The sequence below is a fragment of the Chanos chanos genome, chromosome 12 (genome assembly GCF_902362185.1).
Source record: "Chanos chanos chromosome 12, fChaCha1.1, whole genome shotgun sequence".
Taxonomy (NCBI): Eukaryota; Metazoa; Chordata; class Actinopteri; order Gonorynchiformes; family Chanidae; genus Chanos; species Chanos chanos.
Window position 1 is genome coordinate 8335092 of NC_044506.1, and position 22151 is coordinate 8357242.

Sequence of the window (22151 nt, forward strand, 5' to 3'; positions counted from 1 at the left end):
CCTGTCTTTGGATCCTTCCCACCATGTCCACTTCTCTTGCTGTCTCATACCAACTGTTCTCACCAGTCTCCTCTCCCCCACCACATGCCAGACTTTTGCCTGCACCTTTCCCCTCCGCTCTCTTGATTTGGTCTTTCCCCAGTTTGGCTTTTGGATACAGCCAACACCAAACTGTCCTGTAGCTAATGTCCTGACAATGTCTTTGTGAACTAAGCAGGAGTCTGCACCTCTGACTGCTGTTACAGCTGAATATTTCCATCCGGTGTAGATCTCTATTCCTTCTGCTCTGACCTTGTCGACAGAAACAGCACTTGTCATGCCTTGATAACCTCGGACTCCTCGTCCAAGCCGCCTGAGAGGGAGCTGTAGTTTGGTTCCTGGGCCAGAGGTTAATGCTACAAAAAGTCTTTGGTATCATAAGCCATCTTCGCAGGTGTTCAGTGATATTTCTCTCCACTGTCAGCACAGGGAATTCATGAACTAGGAGGAGTCAGAGAAACCCAGGCAAGACCCCTTGCTGGTAACACCAGGCTTTGTATTTACATGGCATGCCACCTCTGCGTACCCTTCGCATCTAGTTGTGTGCTTGTTTGGCTGCCCTCTTGACATTGCCCTTATATCATTTCCAGAGGCTCTTTACTGGTGGGTTTTTTTTTTTGTGAGAGCCCCTGGTATTACCTCTCTGCAAATTCTTAACTGGCTGTTGTGGTCCACTCTCCCTTTCTTTGGGACCAGATTTGTAGACTTGCATGGTTTGAAGGTCATTCTCTCAGCTATCATCACCTTCTCCAGATCCTCCAATATCCGCTTGCCATTTATGATTGACCATGTTGCTGTCCTGTATCGTCTGTACAGGCTCGTGTCGATAGCTGATGCACCTTCATCACTGGTCAGTTGTATTTGGTTGCTAGCTTACGTTATTTATCTGAGATGTACCTTGTGCTCCAGCGATAAAGACCTCAGGGACGTGTGTTTAATATTGATCCACAGTGTTGACAGGATGGGTTGTTATCAATTGTTATCAGTCTATCTAGAGCTATCTGGCATTACTCCAGATCACCTCCTGACACTTCACCTCTTCACAGCTATGGTTCTAGTTATCATACTTCTGGCCTTTTGATTTTTACACTTTCAATTTCCTGACAAAGACAGAAAACAGAGAAAGGGTAGATCCCACATTTAAAAAGTATAGGCTGAAGGAGTTCCCCATGAGAAAACTGTGAAGGGGGAGGGGGTTCCGTGTGAAAATTTTGGACAGGCGGGGGCAGGGGGTGGACTTATCCCTCGCAGGAGTCCGGAAAGTAACTCTTGAAATTCTGAGAGACTCCTATAACTTCCTAGGGACTTGGGATGTCTGTGACAGCCTGGAGAATTGGCATGTGTTCTAAGCATGTAATAAGACTTTAGGGAAATGTGAAATCCAGTCATCACATTCTATATCCTCTCTTAATTTTCGTTACCTTCACATGTAAAACCGCTATTGAATTTGGTTTGACTGTTCTGATTTGACATAGAGTCAGCCTGGTGTACTTATCATAAAGTTTGCATCGAATCAGGAAAGTTCAGCTTGACAACAACTGCACTAGCAGAAACTTGTAGATTCAGTAAACTCAATCTGAATGGTGGTGTTTTGTAGAGATTCGTTTTAATACCATTTTATTGCTTTGATCACAAGTAACGTAAGTGACTTTAACACTGCACCTCTAACCAGTCAGCCCTGACCGCAGTATCTCATGGCCTTGCTTATTACATTATAAGCTTGACCTATCCCACGCTTGACTGAACTGTCAAACCTTTTCGAGTCTAGACACCATTTGACACTTGTGTGCAGTATTGTGGGGAGATTGTGATTAGCCAGGTAAGCACTAGGTATATATAGACCATACTGAGGTGTTTCAGTGATCACCAAAGGGATTTAGTCCTGTATCTGTCAAGGCTATAACACAGACAGGATTCTTCTTTTATGATTCTTCGTGAGCTGGTCTTTTTAACACACTGTCCCCTCTCTGAACATTAAAATTTGAGCAATACTAATTATTAAAACATATCTTTTCTGAATACTGTATATAAATGAGTGTCCTGAAATTTTGACAGTGTGCAATGAAGAAAAGCCAAAGACAGGAATAAGGATCATTTTCAATATTTTATTTGAAAACTAACCCACAGGGTCTCATACAAAAAATAGTTTTCAATAAGATATACGTACAAAAGAGAAAACAAAACATGAAGCATTTTTTCCTCTCACAGGTCACTCTTACAATAACAGTTATTAAGCACTCAAGAACACACAGTAAGGAAGAACATGGTCACTCAAGTGAAATGTTATCGAAAGTAAATCCAAATTCACAATGTTTGCATACAAGTGTGGTTTCTTGTCAACATATGTGGTACGGACTTGAAGCCTAAATGCAAGCCTCCAGTCTTTGGCACTTTGTAGTGTCAAGTGAATCTTTATGGCCTTTATAGTAAGCCCTCATTCAAGCGAGGGAAGAATCGGCAAAAGCCCTTGACAAGTTGAGGTTTATGATACAATACAGTGGTGGGTCCTGGTGACACGGACTGTATGTGAATTGCATGCTCATCCCACAGGAAGGATAGCATTGGAAGACTTAGACAAAAACAGAGACAACAAAAATATCTACAACCTAAAACACAGGTATCTTTCCTGCAGGCAGTTATAGAGCATGTTGCATCCATAAGAAAGTGCATCACAAAAGAAATTAAAAATAAAACAAAACAAACTGGTAACAAACCAATAAATGGACCCTGCATGAGTGTCCCTTGATAACATCGGTTCAAAACTTTCCATCGCGTCCCTGACATAATCTACCAAAGAATCAAAGAGATATGAATGAATATGTGCTAAAGCTGGTTCGCCTAATGAAATCCCAAAACAGATAAAATAGGAATTCCATGGAATGATTCTAAAAACATGATCAAGGACGGACACAACAAAAACGAGCTAAAAAAAAAACGGGCTAAGAGCTTGTTTTTGTCAGTTGGGGACGGAAAAGAAATTGCTTGGCCCCCAAAAGGAAAAGTCTAGGAGTGTCTACATGGCTATGATATGATCCCTCTTCTCATTACTTTCAGCAGTAATCTCATCTCTCAAGAGGAGCAGCTTATACAGTGGAATACAGCAAACCACACGTAGTAATGTGGATTTTCAAATTGGGCGCGCTGAGACTCTTTACAGCAACGGTCCAACGTTGACTGCCTCAGATGCAAATAATGCCAGATTTCAGTATGGTCAACAGCGCAGGCACATAAAAGAAAAAGCACAGACTTCAGATTCTTCGTCCCGGAATCGCCCTCGACTTCCTCTCTTCCTCGCCCGGTCTCATCTCGTTCAGCAAACTTCGACCTCAAACCTTTTTCGCACCTTCTCGTTCTCATCTAACATTAGTTCTCCTAATGTCAGTCTTTCTCTTTGTTCCTTTTGAAGTGAAATTCATAAGTGCCTAGAGAAGAAAGTGGCTCTTTTATAACGGCCAAGAGTTCTAGAAGTGCAGTCTGTCTGTTCAACAGACTTGCAGCATGCGAGCATTGCCGTTGTATTCCTCTTCAACCTGAGAGAGACAGAGAGAAAAGCAAAATCCAATTAGGTCTCAGTCTCACCTGAGTACAATACGTCAAATCAGCACTCAAAAGTGTCTACCTACAGTGTCAAATATGATTGTGCTTTCGCAGTGGATCTAAACTGCCGATCTCAGCTACCAATTCACTGCCAATTTCAAACTCACCTCAGAGTAGGCTGGCAGAGGTGGGAACTGGAACTGGGGTGTATTCATGAAGATGGGGCTGTCTCCACCATCGTAGTCATCCAGCAGAGGTGTGAGGGGTGTGTCCAGGCGGCAGTCCCGTGTCACGTCGCAGTAACTCGGTGGTGCCGAAGGCATGCGGAGGGACACCCAGCTAGCGGATGCTGTGCTAACTGAGCCCTCCTGACTGCTCATGCTGTTGGTTCTGCTGCCAAAGCCATTGTAAGGCACGGTGCCAATGACCAGGGGGAGTTCCAGAACCAGCTTGTCACTGCCAGGAATGTGCATATAGATCTGTGGGGACACATGAGAAATATATGAGATATCATTCATTCAGATTGCCCTAGTGTGATTGCAAGCAGATTGTAAGCACTTCCTGTGTTCTAAGCTTCTTAAATAACAGTGTTCAGCAGTCTTCTAGTGGTCTATTGAGGTTAATCACCTCAGAAACTAGAACGCCACTTCCGAGTTTAGACAGATGAACTTACCATGAGAGCGTACTCCACGCGGATGATGTTACATCCAAGGATGGAGGGCTTGATCTTGGGCACGCGAATGGTCTTCCCCTGCCACGCATCGCACATGCCTGAGATGATGTGGTTGCCACGCACTGAGGATAGCTTCTGTCTGAAGACTTTGGTCCTGCCATTGGCCTGGTAGGTGTGCTTGGCCACAATGGCTGCCTTGGGAACAACGATACGAGAGCATGTGTTCTCAAACTTGGCATCGATGCAGATTTCTTCGCCTTCACAGAAGCCGCGTCTGTCGATCTGTGCGTTCAGGGACACCTGACCGTCGGGAATGAACATGCAGGTGACTTTCTTCTCCTTCATGCCACCTGTGGGTGACTATAAATGGGAAAAAAAAACAACAATAGTCATATAACCGTCACCATGCATTCGTTCTGCCTTATAAACAGCAGTCAAGTGTTAAGCTATTCTTCACACGAAAGTATTGTTTCACCTCTACTAAATCGCTTATAAAGACCTTCTACAGCTTTACAATGAAAACAGTGAGCAAGAGCATCTCTCAAATATAATCCTTCTAAAGCCACACAAAATTGGAGAACAAGGGCAACCATGCGCATCATACATCCAAGCTATCAGTGTTTCAACAGTGATGAATGCTTACCAGAAGATCTGGGGTGTTCACATCAATTGGCTCCTCCACCTCAAAGTGCTTCTTGCACTCCAGGGCAGGCTGAGCTGGTCTCTCCAGAAGAGCCTTCACAAAGTAATGCACATATCCAAATTTGCCTTTGTAGGAAGACACAATCTGCCTGCAAAGGGGAAAAAAATCAAAACAAATTAATTTAGAGATGGTACACAATAACAAAGCAACATCCCTCAAAACGTCCAGTGTCGGGTTGCGGTGTAAGAATGTGGGTGAGTGCACTTACCCTTGTGGAGGAAGCTCAAATCCAAAGGTGTACTCATATTTGTTGCCTGGTCTGAGGATAACCGAGCCATCAGAGTCTAATAGAGAAAATAAATGAAATGTATTATAATTTGTTTTAAGTCTATGGAAGTTGTTAATTGTATTTAAGTGACGTACTCGTAGCTAACTGAATTCAGGTATTGAAGAATGACATTACTGATACCTGCTCACATCATAGCGATATCTGATCCCTTGTTACTGAGACTGTCATCGCTTAACGGGTGTGCTTATAGCTCAAAATACTTATAACTGATTCAATCAGTTGTCAAAGCTTGCATCTTTTCCGTATACAAGTCTTCCAACGCTTGGTCATCTTCATCCGTTTCAGCTGGCTAGCTACAGTGTGGCTAATGGCTAGATAGGCCAGCCGGACTACACAACCCCCCCGGAACTGTCTGATTACCTATTTCAAATACGTTATCGCTCGCGTTACTGGTATGTTAAAGTGTGGTACTCATGCTCTTACCAGCTGGATGGTCATCCAGATGAACAACCTCCTCATACTTCAGGTAGTCGATTTCCTCACGGCATCTCTGTTTTCCTTTTGCGTACTCCACTTTGGCGCATCCGATTCCAAGGACCCTCATGGCCGAGACTCTAGTAACCTCGGACACTTCTACAATAATCTTCCCAGCGACTTTGTCCCCGCTGCAGTAAAAAGTTTTCGACGGATCGTTGAAGACGATCTCGAGGACCTTCACTCTTTTCGTCATCGCAACCATGATTGTTTCACTTGAGTATCCAGATAAAGAAGAAAATTCAAACTGCACGAAAAAAACTGGCAGTTATTAGGTGACCTACTGATTCTTCACAAATTGCATCTAATTCACAATCCTACTGCGCTTGTCGTGTTTAGCAAATGATGCTACAACGGTAGAGCAGAGCTATTGTTTGTATGTGCAGTTCTGTTCTCACATGGATCCTGTGTGCATGGTAGTTCCACGGCTTTGAGCACAATAGCTTCAACTTTGCTTATATACGGCAAGTCTTCCACCAGTGATTCACTAGGCTTGTTTATCGCTTCAGCTGTGCATGTGGAAATGGAATGCACAGGGTGGCTTGGCACATGCACACGGTTCCCATTGGTCGAAATCCGTTGTTTGTGTCACTTTCCACCAATCACTGCTCAGAACCGACGCGTGAACACCTCGTGGCTGGGACCATGGAAGCGAATGCACACCTGACGTCAGCATGAGGGGGTGGCTAAGGGAGTGGTTTTCTCATACTGTGAGTACGTTTAGGGGTATGTACTTAATATGATGATGTTGCGAGTAAGCGCAGATGTGTGTTTACCACAATGGGGTCTGCGTATTATGACTCATAACAAAAAAAACTCCAGAGGTACACGCTGTTCCTAAATGCTCGACAGAGCCACGTAGAGGCTCAAATAAAAACCACCAGAACTCTAGTGTCGTTTTGGTTTGTTTGATTTTTTTTTCTTCTGGTAACTTCATCACATTCGTGATATCTGTTTACAACTATTTCACAGACTCCAGATGTTGAAAACTTACATGAGAGAAGCAATGACACTGTCGATGCCCTTATTTTTCACTTAAGCCATAGTTTTCTAACTTGTATAATGTAGCTTGTCAGCTGTGTAAGAATGTCTTCATAAATACTTCACAGTTTCTTAAAGATGATTTAAGACGTATACTATCACTTTTGAATATAAATACCCATTGATAAACACTCTTTGAAAAAGGCATGACTGCTAGTGGTGTCGAATTTGAAATTTTGTATTTGTGACAAAGACCGTTTTAAACATTGCTGTATAAATAAAACTGAATTGATCTGAGTTGAACTGAGCCGAACCAGACTGAACTGAACTTATGCGAACTTATGTGAATACTCTGAATTCAACTGAACTGAATCAAATGGAAATGGATTGATATTCAGACATTACACTACTTCTTTCACACCCAGGAGATAAACAGTTTTTAACAGACAGCAACATTGCACCTTACGTGACAAAATCACAAGTTTGTCATAGGCAGAAGCAATGTATAACTTTTCATAACCTCTGTATCATAACTAATGTGCTGACTTGTTCAGTTTTATGATGATGTAAATGCAAACCTCACCCAGTGCCCTTGCTCACAGGCATAATGTCTGAGGATGATAATAAGAATATCATGATGTATCAATGGTGATGAAAAGAATGAGCGAGGAAAAGATGAGGTGTTTATTACCATTGGGTCATGAGGATTAGCCTAATATGCTATATAGACTTGCAAGGGCATGCTCGGTAACAACTCACTGCAAATGTTCTTGAATGCACTTTCAAACTTAAATATTTCCACAGTAAAGGTCACCTTTCACTATGGATCAATAAGGGTCAAAAACCAAAACACCACGTTGAGACTGTAAGCTGTACGAGGCCATTAAACTTGACTAGGGTTCTTCATGTTGCTATTTATACAACTGTGTTGAACATTTTTTTTTCAGTTTTTAAAATGAGACAAACAAACAGACAAATAAACAAACAAACAAAAAGCCTTACATGCATAATATAACTGTACACATCCATGCACAGCTATTTAATCATGAATATATACGAAGCAATGCATGGCATTAAATAGGTTAGAGAGGTGCCTCTTAAGGGCAGTATCCTGGTAGTAGTTATTTATATAAAACGCATTTAAAAGCAAAAAAAAATAAAAATAAAAAAATCTGCCCATGGTTTAATGTGAAGGATGTAGACAGTTGGTAACATATGTGCTTTGCAGACTCAAAAACAACACGAATGTAAGTTCCAGGTTTTGACCGCCCCTCACGTACAGCATGTAAGTCTAAGCAAGGATATGCTTTCCAAATGTTTGGTTTGTTGAGAACATTGCATGGCAGCTGTTTCTGCAAGGACAAATAAAAAAGAACTGGCGTGCATGAGAATGTGATGATTTTTTTCCCCCCTGATTGATAATCAGTTTGATTGAATGTCATATATAAGATGCCTTTCTTTAAGATTAATATGACGGTACCACGAAGTCCTGTAAAGAGTAGTGTGATTCGGATAGGTCACTTAAGTCCTCTACTCCTGTTCCTTGCAAGACAACACCACGTCCTAGAATCTTGTTGCCGAAGCCATTTGCCTTTAGTGCCATCTAGTGGCCAAGAGATGTAAGTTCATAGAAATTCTTCAGAGAACACCAGCAGCCTTTTGATGGCCTGTCAAATCTAGTTTTTAATATTGTACATTATACTACCTCATAAAACGTTCCACACGCTTTTGACATGTCTCTTGGCAAAAAAAAATTAAATCTGTTGTTGTGAGTTCATGGTGTTGCGCGCGGTAACATTTGTTGCCACATACTGTGCAACTGAGCTGATAAATATTTTTAAGCACCTGGCATCAAATGCGTCAACAAATTTTCCGTGGTTTTATTGGCTGAATTGTAATTGCTTTACTTCCTGTTTTCTCTGCGTCTCAGCGGGGAACACACCTGAAATTTGGTAGCCTTAGAAATTTATGAAGTAGCTGTTGTCATAAATGACTATAAATTATTGCTCAAATGAGGGCCACACAGAACAACAAAATAAACACAGAGTCTAAAGCACATTCATCTGTATATAACTCATTTGCCCACAGATGTAGACTTAGCAAAGTAAATTTGTTTTTCTATGGTAATTACCCTCATTTTTGCCAAAACGACCGCGAGTGCTGATAAATCGAGAACAGAGTAAGGCCAGCGGAAAATAACTGTTTTGAGACATCTCACAGAAAATCAGAAAAATCCACTGATCACTGCCTCCTGAGTTGCACAGTAACTCCCGAGTTTGTTAGGCCAGACCACTTAATCAGTTTCAGTTTTACTTAAAAGGGTGTCATGCATTGCACCAGTTCAAAGAGAAAATATTCCGTACGTAACAGAGTTAAAATTGAGTTCTTTGTTGTTTGTGAATGCTACTTAAGCATCCCCGGTCAGTATTGTTCTGGAGCCTCCCCTGGTTTACTTCAGACCTGTAGCTCTGCCATTTTAGTTCCTTAAGAACTGCCAACAAAATGCGTGCCCTCCTTCTCAGAAGTAGGTTGGTCCCTGAAATGTCATTCTCTGCACTTTGTTATTTTCTTGGGAGAAGGGATGAGTTCAAGCTAAAACCTTATGTACATTTACTTGGGAGTTATTTTAAAATATGATGAGATTATTTGTGAACGTTTTTGATCACTGTAAATATTTTCATGGATGTTTTTCATGTTAACGCGAAGTACGACATGACCTGGAGAGTCCCTTATATTCGTTATGAATCGAACTGTAGCCACATCACTCACTTACTACTCCTACAGAAATTTTTTTATGAACTTTTATTTTGTATGTGCCGATCAAAGATTGATAGTCACCACCTTAATACAATCATCTGTGTGTGTGTGTGTGTGTGTGTGTGTGTGTGAATGAACCACGTTAACTTGAGGTTGTGCTTTGCGTAAGTGAGCTGATCTGGCTATTGATGCTGAAAGCATTCACCTGCGTTTCCCACCGTGTCTGTGCCATGTGCTTTAAGCGCCATCTAGTGTCAAATAAATTATAGTGCAGTAACACACTCATTAGATTTAGAACACAAGGCGAGCGAGTCAGGGCAAAGATATTCTTCCATTTTTAAGACAGCTTTTTGTCACTGTTTTATAGGTGGTACTATTCTCTAGACATTTTAAATTTGTTGTGTTTGAGTTGTGTTGAGGGGTTAACTCAAAGCAAATATATGGGGAATATTTTGTCAGTATATAATTCTGAAGTTTTGGGGGAAATGTGTGTAGTTCTTTAAGGGGGTCCAATGCCTTTACAAGACAAGGGGAAATGAAAAAAAAAACCTGCTCGACATCCAATCAATACGCACCACACTGTCACATAAGACACGTGTGCTGCTACTACTGTTGTCAGTGGCAACGGTGAAGCGGCAAGTGCTTCCGAGCTAAGGGTCATTCAGTCACAAAAAGATGGCTGCTCCCTTGGAGTTGTACTGTTGGAAAGGCGACTGGGGATTACCGTCAGTAGATATCGATTGTTTAACTGTACTGGTAAGAAACACAGTTTAAAATTGAATTACAGTACGATAGTCTCGGTTGCATGTTCCGCGGTTACCGCTCTTTGTTAATCGTTTTCTTTAACCCAGGCTGTATGAATGGGGGAGGTGACCCGTTCCAGCTCAAGTACAGTTAATGCATGACAGACACAAAATCTCGCCCTTCCAACAAACCACGCGCCTGACCGCATGTGAAATTAACTTTCACTTCGATTACACAAAACCCACTATTTCACCCAGTAGGCCGTCCTAGCTGTTGATTGATTAATCATCACTGTTATTCCATCTATGAACTGTTCACTGTAACATCCACGGGAACGCGAATAACACTTGTCAAGCGAATATCAAAATGACAAGCCTCGAAATTGTAGAAATCCGAATATAAGACAAACCCGGGGTAAAGTTTGACCTTTTGCATAGTGATGAAAATCTGTTGTCTGTTTTGTCTAGGCTGGTATGTATTGCTAACGCTGATATAGTTTTGTTCATAATTGTGTAAGTTTTAAAGCAAGTGAGTAATTCTAAAGTCTAGAGAATACTTGACCTGTGAATATCTACTTTGGATCCTTACTGTCCTTAAGTGTAGCCAGGAAGCTTGCATCATTCTATGCCAAATGTACTTACAACTCTGGCATAGCCACAGGTTAAAATATTACTTTTGAATTGTCTAGTCAGCACTAAGTCAATATTATTGCTTAAATGGAAGAAGATCAAATCATACCCATTTTTCTAACGTGTAATTAAAAGTCTTAATTGTTTAGCTTTGTATGCTGAGAAGTGTCTTTTGTTGCCAAAGCAATCCTAAGTCTGTAAATCCTTATGTTGATAGCTCATTAAACATTTCATTGAGTGATGACAAACATGTCTTACAATGAGATAGTTATTTTAACCAAATACACAACTGTGTCACATTTGTTATTGTAAGGTTGACAATTGTTTCTTTATCTAGAGATGAGACACTTAAATTTCATTCTGATGTCGTAGTAAATAGAAAATCGAAATTTTCAAGCCATTTATCAAACTGTGTATGGTCACGCCATTGTGCGTGGCTGACCTTTGGTGTGGTTGTTAGAACCCAGTTTCCCTTTTGTTAAGAAGAAGGCCATGCAAGAACTTGGCATGTCTTATCACAAGCCATTGTTTTTGTTTAGATATAGCTAGGCGGAGAGGGCAGATTATCTGTTTGACCCCTGCAGCTGTCTAAACAGGAGAGGGTCACGTTTACTGACATAATTGCACTTAATGACATTATTTACATACTTATGTGTGAGAAACTAATGACATGACCAACCATTATTAATTCTTTGCAAACTACCTTGACTAATTACTGGCTGAGTTACTTATTTTGTACGGGCCAAATGCTTTCGTCAGTTAAATCAGGGCTTGGACCGCGCACAGAATTCACACGGAGTGACTACAGGGAGGAGAGAGAAAAAAGAAAAAGAAAAAAACAAACAAACAATGGAATGTCTCTTGTCACTGACAATGGCGATAACAACAGCTGACCTCACTGCAGAGGGTCTCTGTGATCCAGGATGACTCCAACACACCTCTAAGTACTCTCAGTCTGTGTAGTTCCTGTGTCCTAGAACAGAAAAGGACAATGCTCTGGAGCCAGTCTGGTTTTCCCTTGATCACCTTCCTGTCACTGCACATACGAACTGTAGGAACCTTCAGAGCTTGCTGCATAGCCTTCTGCACTTGCCAGGAAACTCACATGTGACTATCAAAAAAAACATCAACATTACAATTTCAGAATGGTGTTACATCTCTACCATCTCATGCCATTTTCTATTTTGAAAACAAAAGTGTTTTTTGAACACTGACAATGAAGCCATTGGTCATTACAAGTATGAATCAGAAAACAAGGAAAGAAATAAAGGACAAATGAATTGCTCAGGAGTGTCTTTCTAACACAAAAACCGCAAAAGGGTGTGAATCGGCAAGATATGTTCTTTTTTGACTGAGAGGGGAAAACTTCATTAATGAACAAAGAAAAATGCAAACAGTAAACATCTTGGGTGATTTTTTGCCAGAATGTTTCTCCCTCCAGTCGTCTGTGGGATGTAAATGTCTGAGGAGACTGGCAGAGAGATTTGTTCTGCCTGAAATCATTTGCCCATGGTGAGGCATTTCCTCTTTCTTAACCTGCATTCCGAGTAAAGAGAGGCGGTTTGTGGTTACTACGGCTACAGCGCAGCCACAGAAGGGGATTGGGTCTCTTGTTACCGTAACAACACCCTTTGAGGAAGGGCTCTATAATTACTACAGCTACAGGCAAGTGAGTGTAATGTCAAATGTCTTCCATGAGTGGAGGCTTTTTTTTTTGTTGATAGATTTGTGAGTCTTGCTGCCATAAGCAGATTTTTAGGGAGTGATAGTTTTAAGAAAGACCTTGCTGAATACCCCTCCCCACCCCCAAAATCTGAAAAGCTGAAATAACACTTAAACAGAGTTAAACCCACAGAATACTTGTGCTCAGTCTCTTTTCAGGCTTAATGGATTGGTAAATTGAGTAAACTAATATTTGAGAAACTATTCATTATTTCTGTGGGTTGCATAATATCCATGGAATATATTTTGCCGACGTTTGCCAAAATTAAGCGTTGCTTTGCTTTGCTGGAAAGTATAACGTCACAGTCAGCACCAAATTCTTTTTTTCTCTGAGCAGAGATGAAAAAGGAAAATAATCACTCCTTAAGAGGTTATATTTAGCAACGTTGTTTACACTGTAACTTGCCTTCCTTTGTTGGTGAGGAAGAAAATGTCAAGCAGTCACAGCCATGACTTACCCTGATTTATGTTATGGCCAAAAAAAAAAAAAAGCATTGCATGTTGTTGTTAATGAATTATTTCTCGCAATGTAGAGACTGATGGTTTTTTTTCATCGTTTACAAGACCCCTTTTCCTGCCCTGAGATGTAACGCAGCACGAGATTGTTTTAATGGGAGGGGGAGTAGCCCGTTACTCGTAGAACCGAATTCTCCGCCGAGTAAAGGCATTTTACCACCATCTCTGCCCAGCGGGCGTTTAATAAGCCTGTGTGATGCAGCATCGTTATATGATATGTCAGAACAAGAGACGAGGCACTATTTTCTCTCGCCACAAAATAAGAGACTTCGCTCAGGTCTCTGTGAAGGAATTTTCCAGCATCATCAGCAGTCTTGAGGTCTGCGTGTGCGTGCATGCGCGTGTGTATTTTTTTTTTTCGACGAGGAGCACGCTGTACTTTTCGCTACAGTCAAGAGTTTTGCCTAATGCTGTTCTTTTGCCAGGTACATACACTGGGTAATGTTGAGAATTCTGCTATTCACACAATCATCTCCTTTACTAGAACTTTACGCCTGATTGTAGTCATAAATTGTCGTTTTGATGCAGACGGCTGTAAGACAGCAGAGAGACAGCAGTGCAGATGGTTGGCCGTCAGGGACAGTGAACAGAAGCAAAATGCTTTGAATATTGTGCATCAGTCACTTCACATCACAGAAGCCACAAAGCACTGTTTGTACTCAGAGCCAGTACAGTAGAGAACAGCCAGTCACGTCATGGAACTGACAATTTCACAATCTTCAAAGCCTCAGTTACTTTTGCTAAGCTGTGGTGAGCACTTGATTTATTTGTCCTGTTATCATGCTCCATTCTCTCTCTCTCTCTCTCTCTCCTTTGCTCTTTCTTGTTCTCTATCTCTCTCTTTCGTTTTCTCTGTCTGACCATGTGGTTTCATTCATTTTAATTTCCCATAAGCATAGAAAAAAAGGGGTAAATTGTAAGGCTTGGTGCATTCCTTGTCTCACACTAGAGAGCCCAAAACCATGCTGGAATCCGTGGTCTAGATCCACCGTGTTTGATGTCCTTTTAACTGCAACTTCCTGAATGTTTTGAAATTGGGGAAAGGAGGAGAAGAGTCGTACCTTAGAGAGACAACCTCAGGCCTCATTTGACCTACACCCCCACCAACACACACACCCAACACACACACACACACATGCATCTTCAACTTAATCCTTTCACACAGGGGTGTTTAACCCTTCACAAACATGTCAGAGAGCTCCGTCAGTGATGAAGCGGTGACTGACTCTGCATTCAATTAAGTGCAGCTGGCACAGAAATATGAGATGTTTACAAACAGGGCCTGAAGTCGATCTAAAAGGGTCTGCAAAGTTTTTTTTTTTTTTTGTTTTTTTTTTTTGTCTCAGTTGCCGCACAAAAACCCCTTCCAGACATGAGCTCATGTCAGTGAATTTCTTTGAGACCAGAATTAATAACAGAGCTTCCAACACAGGGGAGGGGGGGAAAGAATAGATGTGACTGACGGGTTTTTTGTTTCGGAAATGTCTGTAGTTTGAACTGAACCTCGGTCATTGTTTTCTCTTTACTTTAGGCTTATGCCAAATTTGCCGGCGCTCCCCTTAAAGTTCACAAGATCGCCAATCCCTGGAGAAGCCCTACAGGTGAGTTTATCATTCTGTTCCAGATTGTTCTGTCAACCCACTCCCATAACTTACCAGAGTACGCCAAAGCTCCACCAGATAAAGCCGCTCCAGAGAATTAGAAGGAAGGAGGCCCCTCTTTCCTTGACCTGCTAGAGAGATGTCAGCCCATCGCAGGTCAGTAATCAGGGGGCGACCAATCACCTGATGGTTCTTACATAAAGCCGTAAGAACCAAAGATCCCACCCAGGAAGACACAGGGCCAACGGCCATGTGATGTATTAGGAAAGAAGTAACTCCTTGACCCCTCTCCCGGGTCAGGGTCACAGTTCATGTGACCATAGGTCAAAAAGTCGTGGATCCCTTGACTTCTGTCACCCTTAGCGAACAGCTTTATTTTTTCGTATGCCAGTACGAGATCCACGCTCCACTCGTTCTTGTCTACGCGAGTCTACTGAAAGCCTTTAAAGCTCCTCTTATTGTTTTTGATGCTTAAAGTCAGCTAACGTTTAATCTCTCTCTCTCTCTCTCTCACTGATAGGTACTTTGCCTGCACTGAAGACCAGAGAAGAAGGCAGTCTGTCTCAGCCTAGTAAAATCATCATTCACCTCAGGAAACAGGTGAGTGACCTCTTTGACCACCCTACCCCCCTCACCACCACCACCACTTGGTTTAACCAGCTTTAAACACGGAGCTGTTTTAGGGGGCCCTCTACACACAAAGCCACCCACTGAAAACAGGTGAGGACGTAACTCAAAGCCTCACGGCGGCTAATTCAAGATACACGCGCTCAGGAAACAGGTGAATGAAATCCATCTGTGCCATATTAGGAACACTTACCAGACAGGAAAGAAGTGAATGGAAGCTTCTGAAACACAAAACGGGGCCCAGTGATAAACACACATTCACACACATACACACACACACACACAGACACAGAGTGATTATGGAGCGGTTCAAACAGGAAACGGCAAGAGACATCTAGAGACGTTTGATGGTGCTCCAGAGACTGGTTACAGGATGTTCAAGCCTCTTGCACACAAATGCAAGAGGACAAACATAACACTTGGATTTCTTTTGCCTTTCAGCTGCTTTCACTGTGACAATCGCATTTCAAATTCTCAACTGTACAAGTATACTTCCAAATATACTTCTAACTCGTTTTTGATCTTTCCTTGTTAAGTGTTACTCATTTTCATATATGTTCTTAAAACAGGGTCATGTCTTGGTATTAAATAAAAAAAAAAACCCTGTGTCTATATGAATATTGATTATATATGATTATCAGTGAAAACAAAAGTCATATTATCCCATTCTGTGCTGGGAAACCTTGCGGTCCACTCTTAGAAAGACCTGTTAAGGTTCTGTCTGAAGAAACATCCATCCATCCACATCATTAATGTGTCAGCTCACAGTGGGTAATCTTTAGCTTCACACTGTTTCCCTTGGCTACTTGTAAAACACCCCGTGACCTCTTCCCTGTTTGACCCTATAACCCTGTCAACCCTCAGACCCTGTGGCTAACCACACTTCACAGTGACCATTCGAATGGAACCCATTAGACGTGGTCAGTGCCTCTCCCTTGGATGCGAAAAATAAGATAAACGGATCCAGTCTGTTCAAGACAAGAAAAACCAGAAAAATTGGCTTGCAACCCCCAGTTTTTTTTTTTTTTTTTGTGCATCTCTCTTAATTAGCTCGCATATTTACGGTTAAACTTTAAACGAAATTGAAGCTGATTTACGGTCTCACTTGGGAGAACACTTGCTCCTTGGCATTGACGATCATGGTGAACGGAGTTAGCGGATTTGACAGGAAGTTGCTGCTGGCACAGAGGTTTTCAGCGTTATGGCTCTTGGCCTCTGTTTTTATGGGCTGTGGGTTTGGAATGCAGTTTTATTGGGAATTAGTGGTAGCAAAGTAAAGAATGGGCCAAGAGTGTATGATCAGTCTTTAAGAGGAAGTACAGGGCAAGGTGCATGATTTTAGTGCCATACCGAAACTCAGCGTCACTTTTTATATTTATTTGTGAAGCTGGTAGATGTAGTTCGAAAACGCAGTGTCTTCGAGTTGTTTCTGGCACTGAATGACATAGAAAAGAAACAAAATACAGATCGCATAGAATACACCACACGACTTTTAAGATACATTTTGAAACAGTCAAATCAGAGCTTAAGGTTTTTGTCTCTTTCCCATAGCTTTGTTACAGGTTATCTATTATCCCGGTCCACAGAGAATTCCGTTCCCCACCTTCTCAGCGGATTGAGCACAAAAGGACTTTTGACAGTTTCTGTTGAAGCCTGAATGCTGATTAGCTGCCTCTCTTGTCTTTCAGAAATACAATGCAGACTATGACCTGTCGGCCAAGGAGGGGGCGGACACCCTGGCCTTTGTTTCTTTGCTGGAGGAAAAATTGCTGCCTGCTCTGGTGAGAATGTGTGAGAGAATTAGTGAGTGAGTGAGTGAGTTAAGTTTGTCTCTTAATAATTGGGAAATACTACTGTCTGCCTTTCCCCATGTTGCAATACTTAACAAAGGAGGTAACCTCACAGCTTACCCACGCAGGGTCCGACGGTGTGGCGTCTTTTGTGGTTTGCCAACATCTAAATTTCCAAAGGTCAATGTTCTCTCAGGTTAGGACAGCTGTGCCAATGGAGGATCCCTGTGGATTCTGAAATAGTTCATTAGAGAGAGAGAAAAAAATTGCTTCTATCAGCATTTCCCAAGATGCTCCACTCCCTAATGCTCATGGAAAAAAAAAATGTCATGTATACAGAATTCACTCAGATGGAACACTTGACCTTGCTATCCAAATAATACATATTTTAGTAAGAAGATAGCTTTCTCTAAATCATGAAACTATATTTTCATTCTATTGTGATCGATGTTTGATGTTCAGTGACTGGAAGGGGGAGGGCTTTGGACAAATTGGCAGATCGTGAAAACATCCATCTTCTTCACTGCAAAAGAGAGACAATCAGCAGTCAGTAGAAATAATCAGCACAAATCCAGTGAAAGAGCAGTTCTACAATATTTGTGCATGTGTAAACACTGTAACAAAAAAAAAATAACAAACAAAGGACTTTCTTCAAAAGGAGCAAGAAAGAAGGAAAGTTTATGTTTATGGGAACAAACAGGAAAAATCCGAAAATTCTTGTTCTAAATTCTTTTCCATGTTTGAGATTCTTTCTCTAAATAATTAATAACCCATGTCATGTCTGCGCAGGGGATGTTTTTACTTCGTTAATTCTTGCGGTTGCAAATTCCAGATTGACTGGAATTTTGATAATTTCAAGTGGAGTTTAAATAAACTCTTTAATGGGAGCTTTGGCACGTTCCCGAGACGGAAAAAATCGTCTTTTTGCTCATTGTTGGCCCTGCAAATAGTATCTTCCACTGGATTAACCTTAAACTAAGATTACTGTTATTCTTAAGGAAATACTTGTCATCATTTATATTCTTAATAGAAAGAAAGACTTGCCACCAATCAGCTAGTGTAAGCGTGCTACAAGAGAGTATAGTTGTTGAATTAAACAGAACAAATGAAATAATCTGTTACATTTTTGGGAAAAAATGAAGATCTATGTGTACTCATCAAAACTTAGATGTCTTAATAAGAAGGCAATTAGCTGACTTGGTCTCCACCTAGTTAGCAATGACCAAGTTGTCAGTTGAATATTGACAGTATTCTTTATGGCTAAGAAAATACTTAATTCTAACCAGTAAAATCCACAACAGGTAATCTTATCTTTTTGGTTTTAAGAGAAGCCAAAAGACGTCCCTTGATTCTGTGCTGTCCTAGAGCGTGAATTTAGGGAGTAGGGGAAAGAGATGAATCAGTTGGAAGCATTTGATGAGCCACGCATGGGTCCTCTAACTCTCTATAATGAAAGAGAAGAGAGCTTTCGACCAGGCTTGTCTGTCTCTCTCTCTCTCAGAATCCCCAGTGGTGTTTACCGTAGCCGACAGCTGACAGGCCCCTCACATCCTTTTGCATAAGCTGCGTCTTCCTCTGTAAAAGACCAGATAATGAAGACAATGTCAGAGCCAGCAGGCGCGTTAGAAAAAGGCATAAATCCAGTTATGAGTGGAAAACCGTAATCACACAACGTCCAGCGTCTCCCTTCTTTGAAATTCCAACTAGAGTTAAAATTGAGTCTAACGTTCAGTTAAAAGTATGAACTCTACTCGGTCAAAGCAAATGCCTTACAGCAAAACTGCTTCACTCAGACAAGCTGACTCTTTATATGTGATCTTGACCCTTGAACAGATAGTAATATAACATAACAATGAAACAGCATAATGGTAATGATATAAGAGTGCACCTGTATTTGAATTCAGTTGTAATCTATTTGAGCTGAAGTTATTATATTTGAGCCATAGCATACACTGTACGTCATTCTCACCATTAGTCTTCTCTTTTTTTTTTTTTCCCCCCTTATCCCTTTTCTCTCTTTTCCTCCTGTCCTCCTCAGATCTACACACTTTGGGTGGACTCTAAAAACTACGTGGATGTGACTCGTTGCTGGTATGCTGAAAACATCCCCTTCCCCCTCAACTTCCTGCTGCCCAACCGTATGCATGGTCAGCAGCTGGAGAAACTCAGGCTAGTGAGGGGAGATCCAACCCTGGAGCCCGGAGAAGAGATAGAAAAGGAGGTGAGATGAAGAGAAAAGGTGAAGAAAGGAATCCTAGAGTGGAAAAAGAGAGTTTAGAACGGAAAGAGCGTCTCAAAAAAAATAGAGGAAGGGGAACAGGTGATATGGAAATCCAGAACAGAGCATGTTGGTCGACACGGAAAAAAGAAAGTAAGCGTTTGTCCTCACAGAGATGGGCAGTGCTTCGTGCCTTAAAATGAAAGTGTGTTTCTATTCTGTATTGTGTTGCATAAGGAGACTAACTGATGGTCTTTGAGCTGGCCCAGGTAAGCCATCTGCAATGAACTAAGGGCGCCAAATGTCTCTCTTCACCGCGTGTTTACAAAACAGAGCAGTTATCCCGTCAGATGATCCGTTGCCCTGGAAACAGGTCTTCTGGCATCATAAGCGCAGTTTGAAAAGAGGTTCTAAAAAAAGAGACAAGATGGATTTTACTGTATGTGGGGTTTTTTTGTTGTTTTTTTTTTTTTACCCCAAAAAAACAGTTGGATTCCTTTTTAACTGTTGGCTGCTGTTTAGGATTGCGCTTGTTTGAACGCATATGGTAGTCTTCCGTTTTTCCAAATGTCACACCGTGTTCCACTGAGACCTCAATGGACTCGTCTCAAAATCCTTTCAGTCAAGCACTCATATTCCTTGAATTTTCAAGAACTGTGAGTACACATGGTCCGTAGAAGCGGGTTCATTAAGAGTATCAGGAATAGGAGTTTTGCCTTTATTCTGATGCCAGCTGTATGGTTTTAAGTGTTTCTTCCCTTTCTCTAGCTGTACCGAGATGCTTTGGAATGCCTGACCCTTCTCTCTCAGAGACTGGGCTCTCACAAATTCTTCTTTGGTGACTCGTAAGTGACCACTGCTTACAGTCAAAGCAACAGACAGTTTGCCTGTGTGTGTGTGTGTGTGTGTGTGTGTGTGTGTGCGTGTGTGTTTGAGTGAGTGAATGTGTGTGTGTGTGTGGGTGTGGGGGGGGGGGGGGGGTGTGTGCGTGTGTGAGAGAGTGAGTGAGTGTGTGTGTGTGAGTGTGTGTGCCTGTGTGTGTTCACATGGGCCTTTGTGTGTCTGTCCATAAGGATATTTACATGAGTGTATTGGGGGATTATGTGTGTATATGTGATAATGTGATAATATGTCTTCTCCATTTTTACAGTCCGTCTTCTTTGGATGCCTATGTGTTTGGTCACCTGGCTCCACTCCTGAAGATAAAACTACCCTCTGGAAAGCTTCAGCAGCACTTAAACTCTCTGGACAACCTCAGGCAATTCTGCACCAACATCCTGGTTCTCTATTTCCCGTCAGAGGGACGAGGTTTGTACCTTTTCGCTTCCATCATACTTCTCACAACACGCGTCACAGTTCTGGCCTCCAGTGGATTTTTTCACGCTTATGGAAGTGCTGAGCATTGAGCATTCGCAGCGTTTCATTTTTTTTTTTTTTTGGGTTGAAACGAAGGTTGTTTTGACGTCTTCAGTCCTTAAGTCCAAACGAAAATGGATGTCCTGGATAAATGGACAAATACTTAAAACTTTTTTTGATCTTTTATATCTTTTGTGCTATACAGTACTTCATCACACTTCTAGGGAAAGTATTCAGCCCTAAAGTGTAGTTTTACAGTCAGAAGATGAAAGTTAGCGTTTTTAAACAGTCTAGCAGAGCTTTGGCTTCATTTTGCTGTCTTGCCTTTTTTTTTTTCCCCTCCTCTAGATATCCCAAACCGTAAGATGTCTGTCCATACTGACGGCAGTGACTTTGACAATGAGCCACACAAGAGACGGAATCAGATCCTGTCAGCTCTGTTTGCCATGGGCGCTATGTTGGGTTACGCCATATTGACGGGCATTGTGACCATTAAACGCACCCATCCTCAAGAGGCGCTAGTAAGTGCTGGCCACGACGATGGTGGCGAGGATGACGAGGACTAATCGTTGGTGACCATGGCAACGGCAGCAGGAAAGGGAAGAAGATATCACCAAAAGACACACAGTCTACCCTCATACATGTCTGATGTTCAAAGACAAGAGGATCATTGTATATTATATTACCTCGATTTGTATTTAATCTGCCACAATGTACGGTCATTCTCACTGAGAATTGTTCATTATTCTGGGTTCAGTTTCCTTGCCAACCCAATGTTGGTGCTGTTGATATTATTATTATTATTATTATTATTATTATTATTATTATTATTAGCTATAGGTTGGCATGAACCCTCTTTAAAAAGTGTTAAACACTGTTTTCTTTTTTTTTTTCTTTACCAGTTTGTTTCAGTCAGAGGGCCATGTCTTTTGTTGAGACATTATTTTTGTAGGGTTCCACTTTGTCACTCAGACGGAAATGTGACTTGATATCAGGTCATTTTCTCATAAAAAGAAAAAATACCATCATTAACAGGCTTTTATGTCTCAGGTCTGTTTTTTTTGTTGTTGTTGTTATTTTTTCAGATGCAGAACAAGCACCTTCTTGGAAATAAAGAGATTTGTAAAGAGACACAGTACTTTATAACAATAAATGTGACCTAGTTTACTGCCCCAAAACAAATACTTATCCTGACATAACAGTGTAGGGTTAAAATTATACAGTTGTCTAAACTTAACCTCAAACGAAAGGAGACAACATATGGAATCAAATCCAGAAATATTACTTCTAGTATCCTATGTCTGCAGTATTTATGCAGTTTGCTGACAGCAAACTTTTCAGAAACACTGAAACCACTAATAATGGTTTATATTAGTCTCAATACAAAGATATAAATCCAAACAGTGGCCAATAAAATGTCATCTTTGATGATTCAAATATGGCAGCAATGGTTTATAAACATCCTCTTTAAAGACTGAGTAAAAGCTGTGCTTTT

The 22151-nt window shown here is 41.3% G+C and overlaps 2 protein-coding genes across 2 annotated transcripts; one reads left to right on the top strand and one right to left on the bottom strand.

Moving 5' to 3' along the window:
• Positions 1 to 2124: 2124 nt before the first annotated feature.
• Positions 2125 to 6153, bottom strand: txnipa (thioredoxin interacting protein a). Its single transcript, XM_030789367.1, has 6 exons — positions 5665 to 6153; positions 5161 to 5236; positions 4893 to 5040; positions 4250 to 4609; positions 3744 to 4055; positions 2125 to 3569 (listed from the first exon to the last, which is right to left on the bottom strand). The coding sequence occupies exons 1-6, from the start codon at positions 5918 to 5920 to the stop codon at positions 3522 to 3524; spliced, it is 1200 nt and encodes a 399-aa protein (XP_030645227.1). The 5' UTR covers positions 5921 to 6153; the 3' UTR covers positions 2125 to 3521.
• A 3975-nt stretch (positions 6154 to 10128) lies between these two features.
• Positions 10129 to 21406, top strand: LOC115825351 (metaxin-1-like). The gene is made up of 8 exons (XM_030789172.1): positions 10129 to 10209; positions 14596 to 14665; positions 15186 to 15265; positions 16981 to 17073; positions 19121 to 19303; positions 20069 to 20145; positions 20451 to 20608; positions 21005 to 21406. The coding sequence occupies exons 1-8, from the start codon at positions 10129 to 10131 to the stop codon at positions 21220 to 21222; spliced, it is 960 nt and encodes a 319-aa protein (XP_030645032.1). The 3' UTR covers positions 21223 to 21406.
• Positions 21407 to 22151: the final 745 nt, after the last annotated feature.